At 46.2% G+C, this 19,833-nt stretch overlaps 1 protein-coding gene across 4 annotated transcripts in view; it reads right to left on the reverse strand.

Annotated features, from left to right (window-relative positions):
• Positions 1 to 5,593: 5,593 nt before the first annotated feature.
• Positions 5,594 to 19,833, reverse strand: part of dyrk4 (dual-specificity tyrosine-(Y)-phosphorylation regulated kinase 4) — a 35,710-nt gene continuing 21,470 nt past the window's right edge. For 3 of the 4 annotated variants that reach the window (XM_046294639.1, XM_046294630.1, XM_046294649.1), the window contains 12 exons: positions 16,992 to 17,066; positions 12,043 to 12,192; positions 11,290 to 11,604; positions 10,550 to 10,686; positions 9,811 to 9,951; positions 7,737 to 7,875; positions 7,479 to 7,560; positions 7,159 to 7,331; positions 7,009 to 7,069; positions 6,541 to 6,670; positions 6,199 to 6,380; positions 5,594 to 6,070 (listed from right to left, as the gene is read on the reverse strand). In XM_046294639.1, coding sequence (XP_046150595.1) covers positions 5,802 to 6,070; positions 6,199 to 6,380; positions 6,541 to 6,670; positions 7,009 to 7,069; positions 7,159 to 7,331; positions 7,479 to 7,560; positions 7,737 to 7,875; positions 9,811 to 9,951; positions 10,550 to 10,686; positions 11,290 to 11,604; positions 12,043 to 12,192; positions 16,992 to 17,066 — 1,854 coding nt within the window. In that variant the 3' untranslated portion in view covers positions 5,594 to 5,801. The remainder of the gene's footprint in view (positions 6,071 to 6,198; positions 6,381 to 6,540; positions 6,671 to 7,008; positions 7,070 to 7,158; positions 7,332 to 7,478; positions 7,561 to 7,736; positions 7,876 to 9,810; positions 9,952 to 10,549; positions 10,687 to 11,289; positions 11,605 to 12,042; positions 12,193 to 16,991; positions 17,067 to 19,833) is intronic. The other variant, XM_046294659.1, reaches the window with a different exon arrangement.

A 19,833-nucleotide genomic window follows, 5' to 3' on the forward strand; every position in this document is an offset into this window, starting at 1 on the left:
AGCTAGGTCAAACAGGTGTACCTGAGGCTCTTGGACTGCTACTAGCCTGTTGTTTCCTACACTGGTTCTTTCTCCCCCTCAAGTCACTGACCCCACACAGACATAAACTTGCATTCCATTACTTACCATGACATATTTATGAAAAGCCATCTTTCCAGCTGACCAGGGCTCAGGTCAAAACTCGTGCCCTTTGGGACCCATTGCCTGTTGTATTTATTATGAATCCCCATTAGCTGCTGCCAACAATTAAAATGTTACATTTAATATTTCTGTATTTTGAAAGTTACATATCTTGATGGATAACAATCAAAACATTCTGGGACTATGTCAACAATAGACTAATGAAACGAATATCAAAATATAGTTTTGGGGTGGAATTTTCCTATAAGTATGTGCGCTCAGGCCACTACTCTCAAACACAAAATCCATGTGTATGTGTGTATGTGTATGTGCGTCTGTGTATGTGTGTGTCGCTGCACAGTCTCCGCTGTTCCATAAGGTCTATTTTTATCTGACTTACTGCTTGCATGACTTACTTGATGTTGAATAGAGTTCCATGTTGCAGTAGTGTAAAGTACTTAAGTAAAAATACTTTAAATCAAATCAAACTTTATTTGTCACAAGTGCAGAATACAACAAGTGTAGACCTTACCATGAAATGCTTACTTACATACAAGCCCTTAACCAAATTTGCAGTTCAAGAAGAAAATATTTACCAAATAAACTAAAGTAAAAAATAATTATATAATGTAACACAATAACATAACAATAACGTGGCTATATACAGGGGGTACTGGTACCGCAGGCTTTGTGCAGGGGTACAGGTTAGAGGTCATTTGTACCTGTAGGTAGGGGTGAAGTGACTATACATAGATAATTAACCGTGAGTAGCAGCAGTGTAACAGCTAATTGGAGGGGTCAATGTAAATAGTCCGGGTGGCCATTTGATTAATTGTTCTTCAGTCTTATGGCTTGGGGGTAGAAGCTGTCTAGGAGCCTTTTGGTCCTAGACTTGGCGCTCTTGTACCGCTTGCCGTGCGGGAGCAGAGTGAACAGTCTATAACTTGGATGGCTGGAGTCTCTGACAATTCTATTTGCTTTCCTCTGACACAGCCTATTATATAGGTCCTGGATGGCAGGAAGCTTGGCCCAGTGATGTACTGGTCCGTACGCACAACCGTCTGTTGTGCCTTACAGTCAGATGCCGAGCAGTTGCCATACCAGGTGGTGATGCAACCGGTCAGGATGCTCTCGAGGTTGCAACTGTAGAACTTTTTGAGGATCTGGGGACCCATGCCAAATCTTTTCAGTCTCCTGAGGGGGAAAAGGTTTTGTTGTGCCCTCTTCACGACTGTCTTGGTGTGTTTGGACCATGATAGATCATTGGTGATGTGGACACCAAGAAACTTAAAACTCTCGACCCGCTCCACTACAGCCCTGTTGATGTTAATAGGGGCCCTGTTCAGCCCCCTTTTCCTGTAGTCCACAATCAGCTCCTTTGTCTTGCTCACATTGAGGGAGACGTTGTTGTCCTGGCACCACATTGCCAGTTCTCTGACCTCCTCCCTATAGGCTGTCTCATGGGTGTCACATTCATGACACCCAGGTGAACATAGCAAAACCAACTGGGAACTATATTCATTTGGGGAGGTCAAAACACATATGAACATAACTTTCATGGACGTTTAGCTAGCATGCTGCTGTTAGCTAATTTGTCCTGGGAGATAAACATTGGGTTATTTTACCTGAAATGGATAAGGTCTTTTTTGTTGTTGCTGGATCTTTGAATGATTTTGACCTATTTTGATTAAAACAAAATCGTGTGTTCTCTACTCCGACAATTCATCCATAGATAAAAAGGGAAACCTAGATAGTTATTTGATTATTCTCGCCTCGTTCGTTCTTCTTCTGTTGATTTTATATGGAGGTTGGCAACCAACTATAAAGTGAATTACAGCCACCAACTGGACTAAAGTGTGGATCTCATTCATCTTCTTCTTATTTGAGATTTGGTTGGCGGATCGCATCCACCTTTTAAGGGAAATACACCGCCATCTACTGTACTGGAGTGTGATGCCAGTCACTGCCTACCTACATTACATTCTCTTCATTAGTCCTGTTCCTCTAAGAAAGGGAAATAGAGCCCTAGACACCACGTCCATCTCCTTTCCTCCCCCCACTACACCACCCAAACCCCAACCCCATCCGGTCTGTTGAACCCTTTCACACAATCTCTCCCTATCTACATCATGCAGTTCACAAAATATCAACACATGCTCCACCGTTTCCTCCAGTAAACACTCATCACACAGATCTGCTTCCACCTCTTACCTACTCTAACATTGAAATCTGGGATTTACACCCCTGCCCCCACCCTACCACTGACCGGATTCTTTCAAACATCTGTATATATCCTTTAAAACAAATTAAACCAATTATCTATATATATCTCCACACCCCGTCTCACCTGATCGAACAGGAAGTCCATGATACAGTTATACAGACATCCCCCAATGCCTAATGTAATGAGTTACAGTTCATATAAGGAAATCAGTCAATTGAAATAAATTCATTCGGCCCTAATATATGGATTTCACATGACTGGGAATACAGATATGTATCTGTTGGTCACAGATACCTTAAAAGAAATAGGCCTCACAATGGGCCTCAGGTACTCGTCACGGTAGTTCTGTGAATTCAAATGACCATCGATAAAATGCAATTGTGTTCGCTGTCCATAGTTTATGCCTGCCCATACCATAACCCCACCACCACCATGGGGCGCTTTGTTCACAACGTTGACATCAGCAAACCGCTCGCCCACACAACGCCATACATGTGATCTGCAGTTGGTTGGACATACTGCCTTATTCTCTAAAACAAAGTTGGAGGTGGTTTATGGTAGAGAAATTAACATTAAATTAACTGTAAATTACCTGGTGGACATTCCTGCAGTCAGCATGTTAATTGCACGCTCGCCCAAAACTTGAGACAGCTGTGGCATTGTTTTGTGTGACAAATCTGCACATTTTAGAGGGGCCTTTTATTGTCCCCCGCACAAGGTGCACCTGTGTAATGATCATGCTGTTTGATCAGCTTCTTTATATTCCACACCTGTCAGGTGGATGTATTCAAATGAGAAATGCTCACTAACAGGGATGTAAACACATGTATGCACAACATTTGAGAGAAATAAGCTTTTTATTCATATGGAACATTTCTGGGATCTTTTATTTCAGCTCATGAAACATGGGACTGTGACACTTAGTCACACAAATAAAGATTGAAGAGTAACAGGATTGAACAGGAATATGAGTGGAAAGTGAGTCATTTCATGTTATGTTTACATTTTTGTTCGGTGTATGTGTACATTTATTTTGCAAAGCTCACGCACGAGGCACAGGCCCTTTGGTCAGCAATTACACTGTTATTTCTCTGCATGTAAACTAGCATATGATTATATGTAATGGACTGGGTTTACATGGCATAGTATTCTAATTATACAAGACCTACAGTTTGGTTAATATTTGTTGTGAATAATTAAGATCAAAGACTGAGGCATACAAGTTGAAGCAACTATTTTATTTCACAATAAAAATGACTCACTTTTCCACTTATATTCTTGTTCAACCCTGTTACTCTTCAATCTGTATTTGTGTGACTAAGTGTCACAGTCAATTCATTCAGTTGTATATACTGTTGAGATACAGACAGATTATGGTGACTCTCCCTGTATGCTTGTGTAGCTCGTTCATTTATCAGATGCAAGTGAAATGACAGCATACATTTCACAAAACACTGTACTCTGGCCTTACAAAGATATTATGTCACCAATACAACGATTTTGTGTATGTTCTATTCCTTGCCATTACATTGACTTATAGAAACTACCATGGGATAACACAAAATGATTCTACTCCCGAGCTGAATATTTCCTGTCAAGCAATATCAAGAATCACATCATTCTCATCTGATTTCTTTTACATGAAGAATCGTAGTCTTTTATCCCAGGTACATACAGAGGTAACCTGGTCCCCAGACTCGAATTGCTGGCATCTCAACAGAGAGAGCAGACGGCTGGTGGGTGAGATAAATACAGAGGTAAAGTGCAAATATTCTAATACTGCAAGGCACACACTATTAATAGGATTGTCTCTGTCTAATAGTAAAAACAATTCCAAACACAAACATAATCGAGTACAAAATGTTTCTTTTTTTCATATATAGACAATACAAGTAAAACCTTGTCTACACTTTACAATAACCTGTAACATACTCCATACATTCTTATCTGCATTACATACATTAACCATCACAGCAGGTATGTACAGGGAAAACAAGCCATTACAAACATACCCTCTATGTCTGGATAAATGTACATAAACAATCCTCCGCATAATCACCATGATAATAATGTAATATCGAGCTAATCTTATTTATTATTCAATCTAATAAAGATGCCGGTCATAAAGGTTTGAATAGCACATTTTGTCTTCCAGGGCACAACTAAGCTGAAAGATCAGCAGTGACAAAAAATGTCTCAGCCTTTATTGCACACGCTCCTTCAGAAACGAATAGCCATTTTGTTGAATGTAAAACCATTTAAAAGGAAGCTACGTTTTTGTTTGTTTGCTGTTTAAGCAATGCAAAATATTGCACAACACAGCGGCTTTGGTTTGGAATATCTACGCAAAAAAAAGGTACAGTAGTAAAAGATGAACCTAAAATAGAAATAATACATTTGTAAGAAGTAAATGTACAAAGGGGTAACACTAGGTGGGACTGAGGATTGTGGTTGTGGATACAAAGGGTAACACTAGGTGGGACTGAGGATTGTGGTCGTGGATACAAAGGGTAACACTAGGTGGGACTGAGGATTGTGGTCGTGGATACAAAGGGTAACACTAGGTGGGACTGAGGATTGTGGTCGTGGATACAAAGGGTAACACTAGGTGGGACTGAGGATTGTGGTCGTGGATACAAAGGGTAACACTAGGTGGGACTGAGGATTGTGGTCGTGGATACAAAGGGTAACACTAGGTGGGACTGATTGGATTGTGGTGGGACTGAGGATTGTGGTGGATACAAAGGGTAACACTAGGTGGGACTGAGGATTGTGGTCGTGGATACAAAGGGTAACTAGGTGGGACTAGGTGGGACTGGGGATTGTGGTCGTGGATACAAAGGGTAACACTAGGTGGGACTGAGGATTGTGGTCGTGGATACAAAGGGTAACACTAGGTGGGACTGAGGATTGTGGTCGTGGATACAAAGGGGACACATAAAAGTGTAACGCTGTCGTGCGTGCCAGGGTATTCCACATCTGTCACTTCAACTGATCCTGTCTCTGAGCCTCTTTTATACAGTAAAATGGAACATCAACAATAACCTTTGTTTCAGTCAGGATTGGTAGCTTGCCAAACTCTCAATATTTGCTCTCCTCCATGACAAGTAGACAATGCAAAGTTTCCCAAACTTGGTCCCCGGGAACCCAAGGGGTGCACGTTTTGGTTGTTTTCCCCTAGCACTAAACAGCCTATTCAATTAATCAGCTAATCATCAAGCTTTGGTCATCTGAATCAGCTGTGTAGTGTTAAGGCAAAAAAAAAAACGTGCTCCTCTTAAGAGTTTGGGAAACCCTGAGCGAAGGGGACTTTATTAAGCGTATTGAATGCGTGTCATAGACCACAGGAATGTTACAAAACAGGAGATCCCCTAGACATGACCACAGTATTCATTATCCACTTTGCCTCTTTGAGGATGTTAAAGTCCATAACGCCTAGTGCTGCCTGCCTGTGCTGCTACATGATAGGGGGCAGACACTGGGACGACTCCTGGCACTCTCCGCCGGTGCCCACATCTAGCTGAGGCTTGATGATGATGTGCACGGGCCTCTCCACGCTCGCCTCGTGATTGGTGTCCCTGTTGACCTTGGCCACGCCCTCACACAACTGCTCCTCTGTTGACGCTCCAATGGGACAAAGTCGCTCAGCGGTCACCATCTTGCCGCCTGCCTTGGCGGAGAGGTCCCTCTTCAGCTTGTTGTTGCTATCGGACCCGATCTTCTCAGCTGTGATGTAAAATGGGAGGACATGGTGTTTCACACATACAAAATGATGTGGTTTAATCCATAAATTGATCTGACACATTGTGAAGATTGCTTTTAGAGAAAAAAGCAAGCGAGAGGCCTGGTCTTACCTGTCCTGTTAGTGACTACTTTGCGGTAAGTGGCCTTGTAGTTGTTTTCTGTGCCGCTCATGCTTTCACTGGGCTTCCTCATCATGGGTCGTGTTTTGGGCCTGAGTTTGTTGAGATGGGCCTCCTGGATCCACTCATGCTGCATCGCCTCATCTGGTGTCATACGCTTGGTTGGATCCCACCTAGATAGCACAGGAATACACAGTGAGTGTGGGTAGAGAAGATGGAACAAACTACCAGAAATCTCATGACAACAGTAACACTGCTATTCACGACGGTGTCACCATAGCGTAATAAGCCTGTGCTGAGTGCTAGATTTCTAGTGTGTTGGTGTTGACATACATGAGGCAGCGTCGAAGGAAGTCCAGGAACAGAGGATCATTGGTTTTCAGCACACTGGCCAGGTCTTTGGAATTGGGTCGCCTCTTCTTCCCTTTGCTGTTTGTGATGTTTCTGGGGTTTCCTTTAGAGTCTGCAACAAGTCATCAAACACGCCAGTTAGAGACTTACCAAACCTCATGCTTCAAACACAATTCAGAGATTCATCAAATTAATCCTAGACATAATCCTTTGTTAAAATGTTTTATTGCTTGCATTGTCTATACGGCTACGTTTAAACAGGAAGCCCAATTCTGATTTTTCTTCTCACTAATTGGGTTCAGATTTGAAAAGATCTGATGTGATTTGTCAAAAGACCAATTAGTGGAAAAAATATCAGAATTAGGCCGCCTATCTAAACGCCGCAGCCTACCTTATATATCCGAGCTAAAGAAACACATTTTTACTGTACAAACCACAGAAAGTTCTTACCGAAAAACAATCTTTTCCTGGATGCTGTCTGCACAAAATCAGTGGGAGGCATACCGAATACCTAAGAAATAAAATAACAGAAGGTTCTTGAATGGTGATGGATAAATGGATTGCTAAAAACTGTGTGTCTGCAGGTGGCTGGTTGTGTACCTCCATGATGCAGGCGATCTGCTCCACCTCGCTCTCCCCAGGGAAGAGCGGGAAGCCGGTGTAGAGCTCAGCCATGATGCAGCCCAGGCTCCACATGTCGATGGCCATGCTGTAGGGGTGGCCCAGAATCACCTCTGGGGAGCGGTAGAAACGACTCTGGATGTAGGTGTAAACTACAATGGTAGGCAAGGAGAAGAAGAGGGAGAGAACAGTGTTTATGTTCAAATTTGCCTACGGTATATGAGTGCAGTGGCTTTGGAGCTTTAAATATCAGACGTATACCAAGTGTAACAGGTATTTCAATCAGGTGAGACACTCACCTCTCTGCTGCTCATAACAGCTGGACCCAAAGTCCACCACCTTGATATTTCCTTGTCCTTTCTGTGACAGAAGGATGTTCTCCTTTTGTGAAAAAGAGAAGCAACGATCATTTTCCAAGTAAACAATCAAAGTGCAGCCCAATTCATTTTCTTTATAGAGCACTGGTACTGTGCATTAGCATGTCTGACTCATCAGCCAAATATTATTTGTGTTATTACTCTATGCAGAGCCGATACAGTATGTCTGAGGGACCTTACCGGTTTGAGGTCACAGTGAATGATCTTCTCCTTATGCAGCATCTGCAGGCACTTGAGCAGGGAGTGGGTGAAACGACGAATCAGGGCCAGACTGAAGCCCTGGAAGTTGTTCTTCTTAATCAGTTCATAAAGGTTGACTCTATAAGAAGACGCAAAGACACAATCATTTAAAGACCTGGTAGAATGATAAACACAGCTTTCTGCCACTAGTCTCAGTTCTCTCTTCTTTCTTATTTTCCCATACTTGCACGTGGCCTCAAACGTTACAGTTTATTAGTCCTCTAGAGGGCAGCACTTCAGTGTTTTTTTTCTTCATGCCATGGCTCTGTTGAATCTAGCAGGACCGTGCAGTTTAGTAATCAGATATAGAAACGGAAGTGAACATGCTATATCAGATCACTGAACATTCTAGAATGTCTTAACATTAAGAAGAGAGACTTAAGAAGAGAGATATTCCTGTTATTTTTCAGTACTTATGGGAAGCACAAACCTCTCTGGTCTGTGTAACCGGAGTCTTCACACCCCGAGCAGGCAGAGGATAGAGATAGGGCCCTAATCAAGGCATTAACTAAGGGGTTGGGTGACGGTAACGCTAGACAGGGCAAGGTGGCAGTCTACGACGTTTACTAAAGGTCAGCCAGACTGGTATAGAAGGGTTGTTCCACTAAATTAGTCCCTTTGATATTTTAGGTTGAAATTGTGCACAAATATTGAATTTTAAAAGCCTGATATATTAAATGAAGTGCCCTTAAATATAGACCACATAGAAAATTCAATACATCTGTTTTTTTATATGAATAAAGGCTTGCTAAAGTGCCAAAATTCTGCATTTTGACATGTCCCTCTGTGACCTCTAGGAAGATTTTAAACCACCCACTTAACCCCAACATTTCTACAAGTTTTCACCATCATTATAAAGCCCTCGTTATTTTGTTGCTTTGCCAATGTAAATTCTGAAGATTATTATTTATTTGATGTGATTTAGTGATTCATTTTAAGGTCAAATAAAAACCTCTCATTTTAAGGTCAACCCTGTTACGTGAACTGAACTCTTGTGTCACATTCTGACCTTAGCTCTTTCGTTTTTGTCTTTGTTTTAGTATGGTCAGGGCGTGAGTTGGGGTGGGCAGTCTATGTTTGTTTTTCTATGTTGGTTTTTGAGTTCGGCCTAGTATGGTTCTCAATCAGAGGCAGCTGTCAATTGTTGTCCCTGATTGAGAATCAAACTTAGGTAGCCTGGTTTTCAGTTTTGGGTTGTGGGTGTTTGTCTTCCGTGTCAGTGTTTGTCGCCACATGGGATTGTTTCGTTCATTTCACATTTATTGTTTTGTATTTCGTAGTGTTCAGTTTATGTTTTAAAATAAACATTATGGACACTTACCACGCTGCGTTTTGGTCCTCCGATCCTTCTGGCTTCTCCCCCTCAGAAGAGGAGGACGAAGTTCGTAGCATCTTGTTTTTATATGGTTACACTATTCATTTTGAAATAATTACACTACTTAAAAAGGTATTAAATTGGTGGAATGACCCAGAAGACTATCTTGTCTCCGAGGAAACCTAAGGCAAGGTTGTTTGAGGCAGATTGTTCTAGGTGGGAAGCTCACTTTGCTCATGTAGTGCAGCACATGGAGTGACTAGTGATAAGCGAGCTGTGTATGTGATAGGGGAGTTCAGGGCTTAAGTCTTGTTGTTGTGCCCTGGGAGAGGTGCCCAACCTTGAATACCTTTGAGTAACACATTCATTATTCAAGATTTAATTTATCTTCTACCGGGACTATTTTGATCGTATTTGCGCATGTGTGTGTGTCAGGGCTGGGGTCAGTTCAAGAAGTGATTTTAATTTCAAATTAAAAAATGGAAACATTTGAAATAAATATCTTCTACTTCTCCGTTTATTGATAAGTCATTGCAAATAGATGCCGCTTTATTCAAATGTTGAATTGCATTTCAAGTTTATTTTGTGAATAGACTGCCTTCAATTTTGAATTGACCTCAGCCCTGGTGTGTGTGTGATCGCTTTAATCACAGCCTAATTGTAATTGTCTTGTAATAGTGTTACACACACTACACTCACCCTAGCAGCTCGAAGGAGATGCAGAGATGGTTGCGGAAGTAGAAGTATTCTTTCATATGGATGACGTTGTGGCACTTTTCCCTGTCTTTCCTCCTCACGGCATCCAGGATCTTCAGTTCCACTAGGGCCTGGTGGTGGAACCTGAAGTCCAATAAGAGTTAGTCAGGTCATATCTCCATTCTGGATTTAACCATTCAAAACCGTATGAAAGTCCAACAAAAATAATATATGAATCACAGTGACAGATGTTGACTGACAAGCTTTAGTTTTGCAGTGACCATGGAAAATCTTTTAGCCAATATTTTTCAATTCCAGTTTTAATGTCCTTTGACGAGAGAAATGATGACAGCTGTAAAGAAGGGAAAAGCTCCTCTCCTCTCCCAAGAGAAACAAGACTTTTGAGAGAGGGCTTTGTTCAAGACTTGGCCACGGTGGCGAGACCAAGGCAGCCCTAAGGCTGTTCAGCGCCTATTTTGTTTTCTGCATTATTGAAGGGCAGTAAGCACTGATGACATCTGCATCAATTAAAGTCAAAGAGGAGAACGGGGAGTTCCATTGACACACAGAGCTTTGGATCACCTGAGAGAGGGCTCATAAAGCAATAGCAAGGAGACCCCTTTGGACCTCCCCGTGAAAAGGTCACGAAGAGGTCCATGTTTAATGACCTCACACAAGAAGGTCAGTTTCAGAGTCTTTGAGCACTGGATGCACATTCAAAAGCCAAATGTTTTGTTTCTACCTTTTCTTGTTGCGAATGACCTTGATGGCAACCAGTTCTTGGGTCTTGTGGTCCAGACATTTCAGGACCTGTCCAAAGGATCCCTTCCCGATTACCTCCAACACCTCAAAGCGGAAGCCAATGTGGTCGTGTAGAACCTGGATACGGGACAGACAGAACATTCAATAGGATGTTTTAGGTGTACTGTGTGTGTGTGTATGGTGTGTTGGACAATATTTTTTAAATACAAGAGCTTCATTGTATGTACTTAATTAGTAGTTCATGATACAGTACAATGACATCCTTTAATGATGGTTGTTTGTAATGACTACATAAGGAACATTTTCCCTACTACTTCCAGTGCCAAACACTAGTTCTGGTCATGAGTCTAAACAATCCTCACAGTGCATTGGACTGCTATTCTTGTGCCTTAACGTCATTTCAAAGAAGTTTACCTTGAAGTTGAGAGAGAGCTCACAGCATAATGTCTTGCAAATAAACAAAAACACTCCTACTTCTTACCTTAATGAACCACAATAATATTTATAATTTTTTTATTTTTTCCTTTATTTTGACAGGGAGTCATGCTGAGACCAAGGTCTCTTTCACACATGGGCCATGTATATACATCAATAGACATCAAACACATCAATATACTGTACACATCAATATACACATCAATACATAAAAAGCTAAACACAATCAGAAAATAAACTAATGCTTATGAGAAACATGTATTCAAATCTTTGTCGAAATGTTACCTTGTTGTAGCTGCCGTGCTCGTCGTCGTAGCCTGCGTTCTGGGGAATCCCGTGAGAGCCCTCAAACTTCTTGGTCTCCAGACCCAGGAACCAGATCTCTGAGTAGTCCATGATCTCCTCCTGCTCAAACTCTGTCAGACGCCCCTGGAAGTGCCTCAGTGCCTCTGTGGGAGACATGGGCAGCCTCTGTCCCTCATAAAGCTTCTTCTCCTCCAGCTTGTTGCTGAGGCCCTTGGTGGTGATGGAGTCAGACAGGTTCTCCACGGAGGAGCCGAACCGCAAGGGGAACTGGGAGGACGGCTTTGATCTCTCATCCTGCCAAGCACAAAAGGACAGAAGAGGTCAGCTGATCTGTTCTCACAACACTTTGGTACTATCACTTAGCCTAACGCTGATGAAACAGGTCTCACTTCCTTTTACATAGCTGGGAGTGATACATGTCAGATACAGCTCAGAGCACAGGGGGCTGGTGGCACCTTAATTGGGGAGAACGGTCTCGTGGTAACGGCTGGAGCGTTACCAGTGGAATGGTATCAAATACATAAAACACATGGTTTCCATGTGTTTGATGCCATGTCATTTGCTCTGTTGTTATGAGCTGTTCCCCCTGGGGCTCAGAGGGTTCATCTGAAGATGCATAAACTATCAAGGACTTATTATTTACATGTGCATTTACAATTGACAACTGGAGTCAAGTGATCTACTGTTGGAGGCCAACAGTATAGTGTGACACGGTGTGAAATGTAGCCTCACCTGGTGTGTCTGGTAGTTGCTCTGCACCCCCTTGTTGACGATGTGGGGCAGGATGCTATCGGACTGCTGGTGGTGGAGTTTGGCATTGCTGACAACCACCTGTATCACTGGGGGCTCCAGATGGGGCAAGGTCCCCTCCGAGTTAAACTTCTACAGGAGAGAGAAAAAGGTTCAAATAAAGGACGTTTTTTTAAAACATGCAGATGAAAACAGTAAAAGTGCAATAACATATTGTATCGTCGTAACTAGTCTTGCTTGCCAGACTCATGGCGCTCTAACCCCAGCGGTGTCAGAATTACAGCAGCTGTGGGAAGAGACTATGTGGTCACATACTCTATGGCCAAGGTTTGGAGACGGGAGAGGGAGTTGGAGCAAAAATAAAGGGAGGGATAGAGGGAGAGATCTGCTCTGGCCATTTTAAATGTGGTGGCTCAGGTAACCAGGACCCCCAGGGTTGAGGGTGGAATTACTGAGCAGGGTGAGAGTGAGTCGGGGACAAAACATCGGAGACTGGGCCCTGACAGACCGCGTCAGCACTATCTGCTGCTGTGGGGGAGCTGAACTGGAGCAGGCCTTTCTCTAGCTGACATCCTGCTTGCTGTAGGAGCAGGTTTACATGTGTCACTGGCTGCCTTGCAGGCATAGCCAAGCTAATGATGGGGAAAGGAGACCTCTAACCTAGACTGCAACAAGGGTAGGGATCATGAGTCTATTCAGAAAATCATAAAAATGATGCATGGCGGTAAAATATTTAATGACTTCCTACACGGTAATGACTGTATCAGCCTGTATAAATGATGTCAATACATTGATGTTATTATAGACAGTTATTGTTAATTGGAACCGGTAGTCATATATCCCTTTGCTTTGGTTACAGCAAGCACAGCAGCCCAAAACAACAGGTTGAAAAGTGCACCCTAATCTTTACATAGCGGTGATATTTAATCGCACGTGCACAGGCTGCTGCAGTAGCGGCCAACTTGGTCATGACGCATAGAGACACAGGCTGCTGCAGTAGCGGCCAACTTGGTCATGACGCATTGAGACACAGGCTGCTGCAGTAGCTGCCAACTTGGTCATGACGCATTGAGACACAGGCTGCTGCAGTAGCTGCCAACTTGGTCATGACGCATTGAGACACAGGCTCCTGCAGTAGCGGCCAACTTGGTCATGACGCATTGAGACACAGGCTGCTGCAGTAGCTGCCAACTTGGTCATGACGCATTGAGACACAGGCTCCTGCAGTAGCGGCCAACTTGGTCATGACGCATTGAGACACAGGCTGCTGCAGTAGCTACCAAATTGGTCATGACGCATGGAGACACAGGCTGCTGCAGTAGCGGCCAACTTGGTCATGACGCATTGAGACACAGGCTGCTGCAGTAGCTGCCAACTTGGTCACGATGCATAGAGACACAGGCTGCTGCAGTAGCTGCCAACTTGGTCATGACGCATTGAGACACAGGCTGCTGTAGTAGCTGCTAACTTGGTCATGATGCATTGAGACACAGGCTGCTGCAGTAGCGGCCAACTTGGTCATGACGCATTGAGACACAGGCTGCTGCAGTAGCTGCCAACTTGGTCATGATGCATAGAGACACAGGCTGCTGCAGGAGCGGCCAACTTGGTCATGACGCATTGAGACACAGGCTGCTGCAGTAGCTACCAAATTGGTCATGACGCATAGAGACACAGGCTGCTGCAGTAGCGGCCAACTTGGTCATGACGCATAGAGACACAGGCTGCTGCAGGAGCGGCCAACTTGGTCATGACGCATAGAGACACAGGCTGCTGCAGGAGCGGCCAACTTGGTCATGACGCATAGAGACACAGGCTGCTGCAGTAGCGGCCAACTTGGTCATGACGCATAGAGACACAGGCTGCTGCAGGAGCTGCCAACTTGGTCATGACGCATTGAGACACAGGCTGCTGCAGTAGCTGCCAACTTGGTCATGACGCATTGAGACACAGGCTGCTGCAGTAGCTGCCAACTTGGTCATGACGCATTGAGACACAGGCTCCTGCAGTAGCGGCCAACTTGGTCATGACGCATTGAGACACAGGCTGCTGCAGTAGCTGCCAACTTGGTCATGACGCATTGAGACACAGGCTCCTGCAGTAGCGGCCAACTTGGTCATGACGCATTGAGACACAGGCTGCTGCAGTAGCTACCAAATTGGTCATGACGCATGGAGACACAGGCTGCTGCAGTAGCGGCCAACTTGGTCATGACGCATTGAGACACAGGCTGCTGCAGTAGCTGCCAACTTGGTCACGATGCATAGAGACACAGGCTGCTGCAGTAGCTGCCAACTTGGTCATGATGCATTGAGACACAGGCTGCTGTAGTAGCTGCTAACTTGGTCATGATGCATTGAGACACAGGCTGCTGCAGTAGCGGCCAACTTGGTCATGACGCATTGAGACACAGGCTGCTGCAGTAGCTGCCAACTTGGTCATGATGCATAGAGACACAGGCTGCTGCAGGAGCGGCCAACTTGGTCATGACGCATTGAGACACAGGCTGCTGCAGTAGCTACCAAATTGGTCATGACGCATAGAGACACAGGCTGCTGCAGTAGCGGCCAACTTGGTCATGACGCATAGAGACACAGGCTGCTGCAGGAGCGGCCAACTTGGTCATGACGCATAGAGACACAGGCTGCTGCAGGAGCGGCCAACTTGGTCATGACGCATAGAGACACAGGCTGCTGCAGTAGCGGCCAACTTGGTCATGACGCATAGAGACACAGGCTGCTGCAGGAGCTGCCAACTTGGTCATGACGCATTGAGACACAGGCTGCTGCAGTAGCTGCCAACTTGGTCATGACGCATTGAGACACAGGCTGCTGCAGTAGCTGCCAACTTGGTCATGACGCATTGAGACACAGGCTCCTGCAGTAGCGGCCAACTTGGTCATGACGCATTGAGACACAGGCTGCTGCAGTAGCTGCCAACTTGGTCATGACGCATTGAGACACAGGCTCCTGCAGTAGCGGCCAACTTGGTCATGACGCATTGAGACACAGGCTGCTGCAGTAGCTACCAAATTGGTCATGACGCATGGAGACACAGGCTGCTGCAGTAGCGGCCAACTTGGTCATGACGCATTGAGACACAGGCTGCTGCAGTAGCTGCCAACTTGGTCACGATGCATAGAGACACAGGCTGCTGCAGTAGCTGCCAACTTGGTCATGACGCATTGAGACACAGGCTGCTGTAGTAGCTGCTAACCTGGTCATGATGCATTGAGACACAGGCTGCTGCAGTAGCGGCCAACTTGGTCATGACGCATTGAGACACAGGCTGCTGCAGTAGCTGCCAACTTGGTCATGATGCATAGAGACACAGGCTGCTGCAGGAGCGGCCAACTTGGTCATGACGCATTGAGACACAGGCTGCTGCAGTAGCTACCAAATTGGTCATGACGCATAGAGACACAGGCTGCTGCAGTAGCGGCCAACTTGGTCATGACGCATAGAGACACAGGCTGCTGCAGGAGCGGCCAACTTGGTCATGACGCATAGAGACACAGGCTGCTGCAGGAGCGGCCAACTTGGTCATGACGCATAGAGACACAGGCTGCTGCAGTAGCGGCCAACTTGGTCATGACGCATAGAGACACAGGCTGCTGCAGGAGCTGCCAACTTGGTCATGACGCATAGAGACACAGGCTGCTGCAGGAGCGGCCAACTTGGTCATGACGCATAGAGACACAGGCTGCTGCAGTAGCGGCCAACTTGGTCATGACGCATAGAGACACAGGCTGCTGCAGGAGCTGCCAACTTGGTCATGACGCATGGAGACACAGGCTGCTGCAGTAGCGGCCAACTTGGTCATGACGCATTGAGACACAGGCTGCTGCAGTAGCTGCCAACTTGGTCACGATGCATAGAGACACAGGCTGCTGCAGTAGCTGCCAACTTGGTCATGACGCATTGAGACACAGGCTGCTGTAGTAGCTGCCAACTTGGTCATGACGCATTGAGACACAGGCTGCTGCAGTAGCTGCCAACTTGGTCATGACGCATTGAGACACAGGCTGCTGCAGTAGCTGCCAACTTGGTCATGACGCATTGAGACACAGGCTGCTGCAGTAGCTGCCAAATTGGTCATGACGCATGGAGACACAGGCTGCTGCAGTAGCTGCCAACTTGGTCATGACGCATTGAGACACAGGCTGCTGCAGTAGCGGCCAACTTGGTCAGGACACATTGAGACACAGGCAGCTGCAGTAGCTGCCAACTTGGTCATGATGCATAGAGACACAGGCTGCTGCAGGAGCGGCCAACTTGGTCTTGACGCATAGAGACACAGGCTGCTGCAGTAGCGGCCAACTTGGTCAGGACACATTGAGACACAGGCAGCTGCAGTAGCTGCCAACTTGGTCATGATGCATAGAGACACAGGCTGCTGCAGGAGCGGCCAACTTGTCTTGACGCATAGAGACACAGGCTGCTGCAGTAGCGGCCAACTTGGTCATGACGCATAGAGACACAGGCTGCTGCAGTAGCGGCCAACTTGGTCATGACGCATAGAGACACAGGCTGCTGCAGTAGCGGCCAACTTGGTCTTGACGCATAGAGACACAGGCTAAATATAGGTCCAAGCACCTGCCATAACAAGCACTTGGATGCAAATACAGTATCATGCTTATGCACAACTGGATTCAAGCTGACTAGACTACTACTCTGTGTTCTTAAACACATCCAGGTCTGACAGTGAGCAGCACCATGATTTTACCCCTTGGGAGTGGTTACGAGGTAGTTGCTCCATATATTCCGTGTACTCCAGTGCCCTCCAGTAGCAGGTCCTAGCTTGGGTAATGAGTTTTGGTGGAGTGAAAGGGGAGGGCATAGCACAGACAGAAATATACAGGATTGAAAGAGTGGGTCTGCAGGTGCTCAAATGCTCCGCAGGTCAAGGGTCACCTGTGAGTAAAGGCTCACCTGTAAATAGGGCCGGTTGGTTGCCTGTTGGGTCTGGAGTCTGTGTGAGTGGGGGAAGGCCTCTGGTTTTGAAGACTGTGGAGGAATATGGGAGACTTGACTTAACATTACATTTACACACAAAACTTGCTTCTATATACCTCTTTAAGTCAGTGAGGGGGCGGCAATGGATACAGCATTGCCAAGGGAATCTCTCTAAAATCAGATTCAGTTTTGTTAAATAGATTCAATATGACTCATAACAAGTCATTGAGGTCATTAATCTGAATTATAAATCACGTATTGTTTTGAATTATAAATCATTGTCACGTTCTGACCTTTATTTTCCTTTGTTTTGTATTTATTTAGTATGGTCAGGGCGTGAGTTGGTTGGGCAGTCTATGTTTGATTTTCTTTGATTTGGGATTTCTATGTTTCGGCCTAGTATGGTTCTCAATCAGAGGCAGGTGTCATTAGTTGTCTCTGATTGAGAATCATACTTAGGTAGCCTGGGTTGCACTGTTTGTTTGTGGGTGATTGTCTATGTTAGTTGCTTGTGTCAGCACAGTCCTTATGATAGCTTCACGGTCTTTATTTGTTTATTGTTTTTGTATTCAGTTCTTTCTTTAATTAAACATTCAACATGAACATATACCACGCCGCATTTTAGTCCTCTGATCCTTCTCGCCTCTCCTCTTCAGATGAAGAGGAGAGGCGACAAGGAAGATCGTGACAGAATCACCCACCAACCAAGGACCAAACGGCGTGGTAAAAGACAGCGACGACAGCAACAGCAGCAGCAACAACAGCGGCCAGTATCACAGGACTACACAACTTGGGAGGAGATAGACAGGTAGGCGGTCGACCCAGGGAGAGTGCCGGAGCCCGCCTGGGATTCGATGGAGCAGTGCGAGGAAGGTTACAGGAGAATGAGGTTGGCGAGGCCAGCACGGCAGCGCGACAGGTACGAGAGGCAGCCCCAAAAACATTTGGGGGGGGGCACGCGAGGTGTGGGAGGCAGACGAGGTGTGGGGCTAAGCCAGGTAGCAGACCTGAGCTCACTCCTCGTGCTTATTATAAGCAGCACATTACTGGTCAGGCACCGTGTTATGCGGTTAAGCGCACGGTGTCGCCAATACGTGCCCATAGCCCGGTGCGCTATAGGGCAGCCCCCCGAAAGTGCCATGCGAGTGTGGGCATTGAGCCAGGGCGTATGGTGCCTGCTCAGCGTGTCTGGTGGCCGGTGCGCAGTTTTGGTCCAGGGTATCCTGCGCCGGCTCTGCGTGCTGTGTCTCCGAGGAGCTGGGAGGGTGCAGTGTGTCCTCTGCCTGCGCTCCGCTCGTGCTGGGCAAATGTGGGAGTGGAGCCTAAGGGAGAGGTGCGCGTAGTAAGCAATTGATCTCCCGTGCTTACCCACAGCCCGGTTCAACCTGTGCCTGCACTCTGGAGGGTCCGGGCTAGAGTAGTTGTCCAGCCTGGGGAAGTGGTGCCAAGGTTGCGCACCAGAGCTCCAGTGCTCCCCCACAGCCCGGTCCTTCAGGTGCCTCCTAACACCAAGCCTCATGAAGGTCTCCCCAGCCTGGTGGTTCCTGTGGCAGCCCCACGCACCAGGCTGTCTCTCTGTCTCCTCCCTGCAGGTGGTCCCGCCTGTCCGGCGCTGCTGCCGGAGTCTCCCGCCCTCAGCCCAGAGGCGCCAGAGCCCCTGCCCCTCTGTCCCGAGCTTCCGCCCCTCTGTCCCGAGCTTCCGCCCCTCTGTCCCGAGCTTCCGCCCCTCTGTCCCGAGCTTCCGCCCCTCTGTCCCGAGCTGCCGCCCCTCTGTCCCGAGCTGCCGCCCCTCTGTCCCGAGCTGCCGCCCCTCTGTCCCGAGCTGCCCCTCTGTCCATTGAGAAGAGTTGCCATGGTTAGGAAGCCACGGAGGCTGACTAAGACAATGGTGAAGTGGAGTCCGCGTCCCGCGCCAGAGCCGCCAGCGCGGACAGACGCCCACCCAGACCCTCCCCTATAGGTTAAGGTTTTGCGGCCGGAGTCCGCACCTTTGGGGGGGGGGGGTACTGTCACGTTCTGACCTTTATTTCCTTTGTTTTGTATTTATTTAGTATGATCAGGGCGTGAGTTGGGTGGGCAGTCTGTTTGATTTTCTATACTTTGGTACTTCTATGCTTCGGCCTAGTATGGTTCTCAATCAGAGGCAGGTGTCATTAGTTGTCTCTGATTGAGAATCATACTTAGGTAGCCTGGGTTGCACTGTTTGTTTGTGGGTGATTGTCTATGTTAGTGGCTTGTGTCAGCACAGGTCTCATTTTGTAGCTTCACGGTCATCATTGGTTTATTGTTTTTGTTACTCTTTTGTATAGTGTTGCAGTGTTCTCTTTATTAAACTTCACTATGAACACATACCACGCCGCATATTGGTCCTCTGATCCTTTTCGCCTCTCCTCTTCAGATGAAGAGGAAGACTGTGACAATCATGTGTTTTTTTTGTATCCGAAACTGATTCACTTCAAAGCATCTCTTTGAATGAGGAGAATAAACAGCCTGGTTGTTGCTGGTGGGACTGAAAGTCCCAGCACAGTGGTGGGTCCCACAGATATAAACAGCCAGTGGGCAGTGAAGTAGGATTATTACCACGCAAGCAAAGATGATGTACACTCCCTGGAATTAGAGTATTTTATGCAAGTCACTACCACACTCAATTTTTCCACAACCTGCAATCCTTTCCTGGATCATTGGCTCTGTTCTATGAAGGGTGTAGTGATGGTGGTAATGGAGAGGAGAGCAGAGGGCTTGTTGATCGTGGACTTCATTTCTCAAAGCACAATTCAGTCTGGTGCCAGGCTAAATATATGAGCCACTGCGATTCTAT

This window comes from Oncorhynchus gorbuscha, linkage group LG02 (genome assembly GCF_021184085.1).
Source record: "Oncorhynchus gorbuscha isolate QuinsamMale2020 ecotype Even-year linkage group LG02, OgorEven_v1.0, whole genome shotgun sequence".
Taxonomy (NCBI): domain Eukaryota; kingdom Metazoa; phylum Chordata; class Actinopteri; order Salmoniformes; family Salmonidae; genus Oncorhynchus; species Oncorhynchus gorbuscha.